Source organism: Syngnathus scovelli, chromosome 1 (genome assembly GCF_024217435.2).
Source record: "Syngnathus scovelli strain Florida chromosome 1, RoL_Ssco_1.2, whole genome shotgun sequence".
Lineage (NCBI taxonomy): Eukaryota > Metazoa > Chordata > Actinopteri > Syngnathiformes > Syngnathidae > Syngnathus > Syngnathus scovelli.
In genome coordinates, this window is record NC_090847.1 from 25,920,255 (window position 1) to 25,930,800 (window position 10,546).

Sequence of the window (10,546 nt, forward strand, 5' to 3'; positions counted from 1 at the left end):
GTTGCACATCATCGGGCCCACGAGTGCCGGCCTCATCCCCTCGGGTTCTCGCATTCGAAACGAACGAGCCGACTCTATCGGTGTCCGGACTCCCGGCAGGGCGCCGCAACGCCATCAGAAGAGAAAGTACGAGCCAGAGATAAAAACTAGTGTCAGCCTGACAAAAAAAAAAAAAAAGGCAGCTTAGCGCGGATCTTAAAGTAACATTCCGTAGTTAATTAGCACCGGTATGTAACATTTATTCGGCAGTAATTGACAGAAAAAATGAACTGTTACCGCATTATTGTTTTTAAAATGAACTCTTCATAATTAAAAAAAGCCCAGTTGCGAAAAACTGCATTTTTCCGGTTGTTCCGACGGAATTTCATACCTCGGCCTAAAACGCAAAAATGGTGTGTTGAGAGCCAGACCAAAGAGAAGGAATTCAAAGACCCCGCCCCCAACTGGTTGAAATGTATCCTTGCAGTAAGGTTACATTTTATGAGACACTAATATTTCTTTTTAGAGGGGGACGACGACGGACAAACAGACCCTCGGAACGGATTGCGTTCAAGTTTTTTCCGTAACCGCACTAAATCAGCTCAACCCGGTATGCTCGTGCGTGCATGTCGGTCCGCTTGGCACGTTAGCTGACAGCCAGAGATTTGGTAACAATACATATGTAATTGCTTTGGCTGCTCTGCATCCTTTATCTTCTTGCAGCTCAGTGCAGCTGTATTTTACAATCCCCCCCTCCCCTCCCCCCTATTCCCTCAACTTCTGGAAAGCACATTAGTCTGACACTTAATGTGTGTCAACGTCCAAAGCAGGCTGGCCTGACTGGCTGAGAAGCCAATGTCAGGTCATTAGTGCAGTCAGTCTGCCAGCTCCCCCGCCAGCTGCCAAATACACGGACGCCTTATCTGCACTTGTCAATAAAAAGAATATTGTTCCCCGCTCTTATGTTTAACAGCACGTTGGCTAAAAATATGCCACGCTTCCGTCTTGAAGCTAACTGACAGCGTGTCCCCCGTCTCACCTCCCGCCCACATGTCTCATCTTCTTGCCGCATCTCTGACACTCTGTCACGCTTTGGATCTCTGGTCATCACTCTACCGAGTCCCAACGTGTTTTCAATCACAAAAAGTCGGCCGATTTGCGCCTTGGAATATTTGCGCGTTTCATTGCCGCCTGATTTTTTCGTACCCTAAAGGGGTGACGAATTGTCACCAGGGAAAAAAAAAAAAATGTAGTCATGTAAAAAAGTTAAGCCTCAGTCAGCCCTTTTTTCAAAGTGATCATCAGATCATTTGTTAAAGCCAATGACTCCCGTACGTGTCTTTATTCCATTTGCTGCATGGCACATTAGGCAGACTTGGCCTCGGGCGTCGGACTTTATGCTCCCACCCGGGTTGGCGCTCTCCTTGCTTCTCTTTTCTCTCCTGAGCAAATGAAAAACAAATGTGCCATCATGAGACGGAGACATAAGATCAAGGCTTCCACCTCACAGGCATAATGGATCCAATGACCTATTTACTTTGGAGTGCCAGGTCTCCAAAGTTGACAAACAGGATTTTAGTAGCAACTTCTTTGAAATGAAAGTCCTGAGAACCGCAGTGGTCCTGATAGGTCGTAAAGCACAGGTGGTGTAAACAGAACGGCAGCAAAGCCAGAAACTGTCCCACTGGATCAGAGTTGCTGCCAAATCTCGGTCTCCGCTCTGTGGCGCTTCAAGTTTAATTACACCCCGAGCTAAATGATCCAGTCCTTTGGCGAGGAAGTTCTCTCCCACCTTCTGGCAAAGACGACATGAAGATAACTTTGTCTTCCTTGTCCCCTCGACAGCGCCGGCGTGGGTCGCACGGGTTGCTTCATCGTGATCGACGCCATGCTGGAGCGAATCAAGCACGAGAAGACGGTGGACATCTACGGGCATGTGACGCTGATGCGCGCCCAACGCAACTACATGGTGCAGACGGAAGACCAGTACGTCTTCATCCACGACGCGCTGCAGGAGGCCGTTAACTGCGGCACCACCGAAGTGCCCGCCCGGAACCTCTACGCTTACATCCAGAAACTGACGCAGATAGAGGCCGGAGAGAACGTCACCGGCATGGAACTTGAGTTCAAGGTTGGTTGTTTGGAAAAATAACGACGCAAGCTAATTCTTTGAACATACGAAAAGTTACCTTCGAGTCTGAGTATTATTTTTTTGCGGTATGTTTGTGCAGACTGTTCCGTCAGTGACTCCTACTGCATTCCAAATATTTGTACGGGAAATTTCACACAACTCCAGACACTTTAAACCCCAGGAGACCATGTTGTAACACAGCTCGGGAATTTTCCCCTTCTTTGGTTTACCATAGATTGCCCACGTTGGTGCGAGCGTTTTCCCAGACTATATCTGCCAAACCAAAAGTCTTGAGCAATATTTTCTGTTGGATCGCAGCATTCGACCATCTGCTCTTTTTGTTCCTGTGCAGCGTTTAGCCAACACGAAAGCCCACACATCACGATTCATCAGTGCCAATCTCCCCTGCAACAAGTTCAAGAACCGCCTTGTAAACATCATGCCATACGAGTCCACACGCGTGTCTCTACAGCCCATTCGGGGCGTGGAGGGATCCGACTACATCAACGCAAGTTTCATTGACGGCTACAGGTAAGCGCAACATTTGACTAGCGCGGCTAACTGAAGAGATGCTAACCCCACCCTGGTTTCTTCTCAGACAACAAAAGGCCTACATTGCCACACAGGGACCATTGGCGGAAACCACAGAGGACTTCTGGAGAATGCTCTGGGAGCACAACTCTACTATCGTCGTGATGCTAACCAAGCTCAGAGAAATGGGCAGGGTACGAGATTTTACGAGAAATCTGACACCGTGGGATAGTTGTATATCATGGTGCTTGTCTCTCCCAGGAGAAATGCCACCAGTACTGGCCCGCAGAGAGGTCAGCCAGATACCAGTACTTTGTGGTGGACCCCATGGCCGAGTACAACATGCCGCAGTACATCCTCCGGGAGTTCAAAGTGACGGATGCCAGGGTAAGCAGACGTCATCGTGTCAAGCGTGTGTTTATCCCAAACTAAGAGTCTTTTAAGCGTAAATGCGGGAGCAGCTCAATGCAGCCAGACTTTCTAATTCCATCAAAGGCTTACGCAGATAATGGCAGAGGCTCGTTTCTTTGTGCTCCATGTTCGACTGGTTCCCTCAATGGCATTGCTATCCTTACCAAAGGGAAACAATATTGCTAAGTCAGACACGGGCAAAGTCAGCTTAACATCAATTGCCATTTTTGACATTTGACACTGAAAGGCACCATTAATGAGACATCAGGGTTCCCCTTCATGCCCCGCTTTCGGCTTTTTCAGGACGGGCAGTCGCGAACGGTGCGACAGTTCCAGTTCACAGACTGGCCCGAGCAAGGAGTGCCAAAATCCGGGGAGGGCTTCATTGATTTCATTGGCCAAGTACATAAAACGAAAGAACAGTTTGGCCAAGATGGGCCTATCTCAGTCCACTGTAGGTAAGTGAAAGTAACACACTCGGTAAAACTTTGACCCTGACGCTTCTCAGGGGAGTTCAACGACTTCCGAGCTGTGCCACTTGTTTCTTAGCTTACCGACCCATCTCTCTCCCGTTGCACAGCGCTGGCGTCGGTCGGACCGGAGTCTTCATCACCCTTAGCATTGCCTTGGAGCGAATGAGATATGAGGGCGTCGTAGACATCTTTCAGACCGTGAAGATGTTGCGGACGCAGAGACCAGCCATGGTGCAGACAGAGGTACTTGGGCCATTGAACCTTGACCCACCGCATGCGTTCAAACACTTATGTGGAGACGAACTGATAAGAAACCATGATTGATTTTAGCGTGTCTAATAAGAAAATATGAATTGCTAATTTACTATATGCTGATATCAAATAATTTTTTTTAAACACCACTGCCTTAAAATGACCACACAAAATTGAAATTTGTATCGTCTTCAGAGACACAAAATATTGACTTTTGCACTTGTTTGTGTTATTCCAGGATCAATACCAGTTCTGCTACAGGGCCGGATTAGAGTATCTGGGAAGCTTTGATCACTATGCAACGTAAAAGGACTCAGCATCGGAGGGAAAAGCGTTAAAGGAAAGAAAAGAAAAAACCCAGTTGCGCCTCTCTTCTGAGCCATACATGACTGCTTGAGAACGTACAAACTCCTTGCAAACAACTCATTAAGTGTTGGATGTGCGACATGAACACACACACAAAAAAGATTCCCTGGAGGACCAAGTACAGTATTTTCCCAATCCAAGTTTGAACCGGCCTTGTCATCAAGTGATGGAATCTAGACCATTGAAGCATCTCGTTGGATTTTTTTTTTTTTTTTTTTTGCTTCAAGGATTTATTTGGGAGTAAACAAACCCAGCACAGAATGTGACTCGAGCTGGGTGAATGAGTTACGAGGAGCGTGAGAAACTTGACGCACATTGTAAAGAAAAATAAATCACAATCACATCCATCGGGACATCCCAGACATCGCTTGAACGGACCCTGACGTTGAAGTGCTCCCCCCCTCCCCTCCGGTCTCAATGTTCATCATCTAAAGTTTGCAAGGGGATATACAAAAAATAAAATCTATGAAATAAATCAAATAATTAATTTAGTTTTTTAGTACTTTATTATACAGCTGATGTTTTTTTTTCTTTTGAAAATGTACATTTCATTTTTTTTTTTACACACTGAAAGAAACATTGACATTCACATTTTCCTTTTTCTCAAGCTGTTTGTGCAGGATTTACATTTTCTGGTTTGTAGCACATGGATTGACTAAAAAAAAAAAAAAAAGAAAGAAAAGGCTCAGCGGCAGCCTTACCTTTTGGCCTCGATTGTTTCCCCATCACCTCCCATCCGATAAACTGGGGCTTTGTGGAATCAACAGGGATGAGCAAAGTATGAAGTTGCTGCTATCAATTATCTTAGTTCTTCCATGTCAGGATGATCAGAGGAATTAATCAGATAAGTTATATATATATATATAAATATATAATGAGATATGAAATTAAATAAATATATATTCTAAATATAAAGTCTAAAAGAAAATGTTCTGGTTGGGGAACGCTTTGCGAACGGCGTGGGAAAGTGATGTTTCACTGGAATGCACATCGGTAGGACACAATTCTGATTCAGTGCATCTTTTCTTGTGCAATAATAGACGTGTTATGAAGTCATGACGTCCCGCCCCCTGCAGGCAACACGTGGAATTTTTCATCAGCTGTCTGTCACTCGCCGCTCCACACAATTGGGCAAATTACAAAGAAACGTCTTGTATGTTATTTAAACCCTTTCTCTCGTATTCCCATTTTGCATTTAGAGTGCCTTATATTTATGCCTGTTTTTATACCATCTCAGTGTATCTTTTGAGTATCTATATATAAATATATATTTGCGTTTATTTACAGTAGTATTCACTATGTCACATGAGATTATATATGCAAACATTTTTAAGATCATTTTGTCATTTTCAGTGGCCTTACCGTGGCTGGGTGGGCGCGACGGACCTTGTCGGGCGGGGGGGGGAATAGAAATTCAGATTTTCAAAATGTAAAATATTCAAAGTGAGCAAGATGAGGACATGTTTGGTACTGTTATTCAGTCAAATGAGTGAGACTCCAAGATGGAGGTCTCTCAGGCATGTCCACGTGTGTTCTGTATTGGGTAGCAAGCCAAAATAGTCAAAGCTAAAAGAGAGAAGATAAAAAAATTCATTGTTCATAATGTTTTCGGGGGTGAAGAAAAATGCCACTCAAGTCTGATCTTAACGTTTTGTACGCATTTCAACTGAGAAGCTAGAAGTTATTTATAGATCTTAAGTGGTGTAAATGAGGGAGGTAAAATGGCTACTAAATAGCTCCTGAACGACCTTGGGAAAAAAAAATTCATAGTAGCATTGGTATTTGAGCGAGTCAAATCATTATTTTGTTCAAATTTCGACATGTATTGTTAATAGTGCAATGGGGAAGCAGAGTTTTATTTTATTTTTGGGCAAGAAACAAACTTGTTCAAATTGTAGAATTTACCCACACCAGGTGGAAAATGAAAATTAAAAAAAAGTTCAACAATGCATTATTATTTTTTCAATCACAGCAAAGAATTCACATTGATTGGCATCTTTAAAGACCATTCATTCGCTTTTTGTGATGGCTTAATGGATGTGCATTCCAGGTCTTTCTTTCCCTTATAAACATGTTATGTTGTTCATTTCCAGACATAAAAGTACTGTTAGTGGGTGAATTTTTTTTTTTTTCGTTTTTGTTTATCTAAGACGCATGGTCACACGTCGCAGGATGGGCCCGGTCGGCCTACTAAGGAAGATTTGCACTTTCTCTGTCTTTGTACTATGCACTGCCCTATTGATTCTAAACCCAATAATATATTACTTGAACCCATTATGGAAAGGAAAAAAAAAAAAATCTCCTTCAACGTTCACTTTGTGTGTATGTAAATAACACAAAAAGGTATCAACTATTTAAAAAAAAAAAGTTGTGGAAAACAAACAAACAAAAAAAAAAGAAAAGAACGTCCATTCTGTTGCTGCGGTTACTCCAGCAATGTCTCTGGAAAATTCTGCCGCCTCGCCCCAAGATCACATGTTCAGCTTGGAGTGTCATTAACAGAAATAAACGTTGTGTTCCTCTGCGCGCTCTATCTATCTCTCATCTGGATGCATAGACTGAAGATGAAGAAATGAATTGTAAAGAAAAAAAAAACAAAAAAAACGGCTTGTTCATACAATTACCTCTGATTAATTGTAAGCGTAAATTGTTTCTTTTTTCTGAATGAAAGGAGTGCTTTTTATTTTCTTACTTAGGTCACATTGGTGGGGAAAGAAGTCTGTATAAGAAATCAAAAATTCACATTTGTTATAAATGAATTCTATTAAAAAATGTCTGTGTTATGCATTTGCGTTTCATTCTATTCCCAACGTCGGGCATCAAACATGGCCGCCATCTTCAAACGTTTTGCAACATTAACGTGTTTCTTAATTTAGCCGAGACACGTGCTTTAAAAAAATGTTAACGCACAGACCAATCAAAATTCTCACAGAAACTAATTAATTCCAAATTTCTCATGTATTTTTTCTGTCAAATGAATGGCGACGTGGCGAATTGGATCTCCTTTTCTGCCTGTCACGACACATCACTGGCAAAGAAAAAAAAAATTATTTTCCAGGCCAATTAAGTTAAAGTTAGTTTCCGCATGACAGATGAATTCACGTCAACATTGTTGTCATTGGTCCAGCATTCGAGGTTTGGCAGTAATCCAACAAAATTTGTAGCACAATTTGTGTTTTTGAAGAAATTGGCCAAAATGTCCCTGTAATGCTTCAAAGCAAAGCAGCAGACCACCCGCTACCCCACCCCACGCCTCCCCCATCGCATCTCGAGTTCTAATAAAGACACTCCAATAAGTCATTTTTCCAGCGGGAACAGCCAGTCCAAACATGAACACTCGTGTCATTTTCCAGCCCAACTGCTCATTCCTTTTTATTTACCTCATGTCTCCTTCAGTTCTTTCAATGACCCATGCAAGGTTTGGACTGTAGTGATGTGCATTCCAGTTCTTTTAAGTGAACAAAATCTTTAGAATCAGTTCACTCATAAGATTCGTTCAAAGAATTGTGAGCTGCTCCATAAAACCATATAGATGCCATGCAATGTAAGCAAGGGTACCATAGTGTAGTGGTTAGTGCTCTGAACTCTCACCCCAGCGACCTGGGTTCAAATCCTAGTGAGACCTTAAATGTTTTATCATAGAAACATTTGCCACAGTTGCTTGTGAGCTGCTCCATAAAACCATATGTATGCCATGCAATGTTAGCGAGGGTACCATAGTGTAGTGGTTAGTGCTCTGGGCTGTCACCCAAGTGACCTGGGTTCAACTCCTAGTGAGACCTAAAATGTTTTATCATAGAAAAATTTGCCGCAGTTGCTTTTGAGCTGCTCCATAAAACCATATATATGCCATTCAATGTAAGCGAGGGTACCATAGTGTAGTGGTTAGTGCTCTGGGCGGTCACCCCAGCGACCTGGGTTCAAATCCTAGTGAGACCTAAAATGTTTTATCATAGAAAAAAATTGCCACAGTTGCTTGTAAGCTGATCCATAAAACCATATATATGCCATGCAATGTAGGCAAGGGTACCATAGTGTAGTGGTTAGTCCTCTGGACTCTCACCCTAGCGACCTGGGTTCAAACCCTAGTGAGACCTAAAATATTTTATCACAGAAAAATTTGCAACACATTTGCTCGTGTGCTTCCCCATATAACTAATATAACTATTTGCTTGTGAGCTGCTCCATAAAACCATATATATTCCATGTAACGTAAGCAAGGATTCCATAGGATAGAGAGTCCGTGTGATTCCCTAGCCCTGAGGACTAAAGCTTGACACCTGTGACCTTTGACCATGATATTTCCCTAATAAAGTGGTCTGTTATTAGGTACACTTGAAAATGGCGGTGTACCTAATGGAGTGTCCGTGTGATTCCCTCGTTAAGTGCACCTGCGTGAAAGGTTTTTGGTCATTTTCACGTTCTGCAGTAGCTAAAACTTTTCACGCAGGTGCACTTAACGAGGGACTCTTGGAAATCATGTTGGAATGCAGCCCCGAGGACTAAATCTTGACACCTGTGAACTTTGGCCATAATATTTCCCTAATAAAGTGGCCTGTTATTAGGTACACTTGAAAATGGCGGTGTACCTAATGGAGTGTCCGTGTGATTACCTCGTTAAGTGCACCTGCGTGAAAAGTTTTAGCTCCTGCAGAACGTAAAATGACCAAAAACTTTTCACGCAGGTGCATTTAACGAGGGACTCTTGGAAAACATGTTGGAATGCGGCCCCGAGGACTAGAGCTTGACACCTGTGACCTTTGACCACGATATTTCCCTAATAAAGTGGCCTGTTATTAGGTACACTTGAAAATGGTGGTGTACCTAATGGGGTGTCCGTGTGATTCCCTCGTTAAGTGCACCTGCGTGAAAAGTTTTAGCTCCTGCAGAACATGAAAATGACCAAAAACTTTTCACGCAGGTGCACTTAACGAGGGACTCTTGGAAAACATGTTGAAATGCGGCCCCGAGGACTAAAGCTTGACGCCTGTAACCTTTGACCATGATATTTCCCTAATAAAGTGGCCTCTTATTAGGTACACTTGAAAATGCCGGTGTACCTAATGGAGTGTCCGTGTGATTCCCTCGTTAAGTGCAGGTGCGTGAAAAGTTTTAGCTCCTTTTGAACGTGAAAGTGGCTAAAACTTTTCACGCACCTGCACTTAACGAGGGTCACTTGGAAAACATGTTGGAATGCGGCCCCGAGGACTAAAGCTTGACACCTGTAACCTTTGACCATGATATTTCCCTAATAAAGTGGCCTCTTATTAGGTACACTTGAAAATGCCGGTGTACCTAATGGAGTGTCCGTGTGATTCCCTCGTTAAGTGCAGGTGCGTGAAAAGTTTTAGCTCCTTTTGAACGTGAAAGTGGCTAAAACTTTTCACGCACCTGCACTTAACGAGGGTCACTTGGAAAACATGTTGGAATGCGGCCCCGAGGACTAAAGCTTGACACTTGTGACCTTTGACCATGATATTTCCCTAATAAAGTGGCCTCTTATTAGGTACACTTGAAAATGCCGGTGTACCTAATGGAGTGTCCGTGTGATTCCCTCGTTAAGTGCAGGTGCGTGAAAAGTTTTAGCTCCTTTTGAACGTGAAAGTGGCTAAAACTTTTCACGCACCTGCACTTAACGAGGGTCACTTGGAAAACATGTTGGAATGCGGCCCCGAGGACTAAAGCTTGACACCTGTGACCTTTGACCATGATATTTCCCTAATAAAGTGGCCTCTTATTAGGTACACTTGAAAATGCCGGTGTACCTAATGGAGTGTCCGTGTGATTCCCTCGTTAAGTGCAGGTGCGTGAAAAGTTTTAGCTCCTTTTGAACGTGAAAGTGGCTAAAACTTTTCACGCACCTGCACTTAACGAGGGTCACTTGGAAAACATGTTGGAATGCGGCCCAAGGACTAAAGCTTGACACCTGTGACCTTTGACCATGATATTTCCCTAATAAAGTGGCCTGTTATTAGTGTTAGGGTTAGAATTTGAAACTTTGAAACCCTAACCCTAGCTTTAAACCCTAACTCTCTTCATCCTGCCCCCTACACTATTGATTTCACCGCGCCCCCTAGGTAGTGGGCGTGATCCATGGGTTTGTTCCGCCAACTTGGGGTGGGGCCACCTTATGTATTTACACATAAATACTTGCATTTGTTTGCATGTGCGTACGCATACAGAGCGAGGTTCCAATTCTAAAATCACATTTCGGTATAAAATCACATATGGGTAGATGCTCACACCTGGGATCGAACCAGGTTCCTACTGGGCGAAAGCCCATTTCACTAACCAGTCGGCTATTTCAACCTGGCAGAAATGGCCTACAGCACTCTTTTGTACTAGTGATGTGCATTCCAGTTCTCATTTGAACTGAATCTTTAGAATTGGTTCATTCCAAAAA

General features: G+C 43.2%; 1 protein-coding gene across 31 annotated transcripts in view; it reads left to right on the top strand.

Moving 5' to 3' along the window:
- The window catches only part of LOC125977523 (receptor-type tyrosine-protein phosphatase delta), a 196,162-nt gene extending 189,232 nt beyond the window's left edge, over positions 1 to 6,930 (top strand). For all 31 annotated transcript variants that reach the window (XM_068651443.1, XM_068651452.1, XM_068651447.1 and 28 more), the window contains 7 exons: positions 1,825 to 2,110; positions 2,463 to 2,641; positions 2,709 to 2,835; positions 2,903 to 3,028; positions 3,356 to 3,510; positions 3,633 to 3,768; positions 4,016 to 6,930. In XM_068651443.1, the coding sequence (XP_068507544.1) occupies positions 1,825 to 2,110; positions 2,463 to 2,641; positions 2,709 to 2,835; positions 2,903 to 3,028; positions 3,356 to 3,510; positions 3,633 to 3,768; positions 4,016 to 4,084 (1,078 nt within the window). In that variant the 3' untranslated portion in view covers positions 4,085 to 6,930. The remainder of the gene's footprint in view (positions 1 to 1,824; positions 2,111 to 2,462; positions 2,642 to 2,708; positions 2,836 to 2,902; positions 3,029 to 3,355; positions 3,511 to 3,632; positions 3,769 to 4,015) is intronic.
- The last annotated feature ends 3,616 nt before the right edge of the window (positions 6,931 to 10,546 follow it).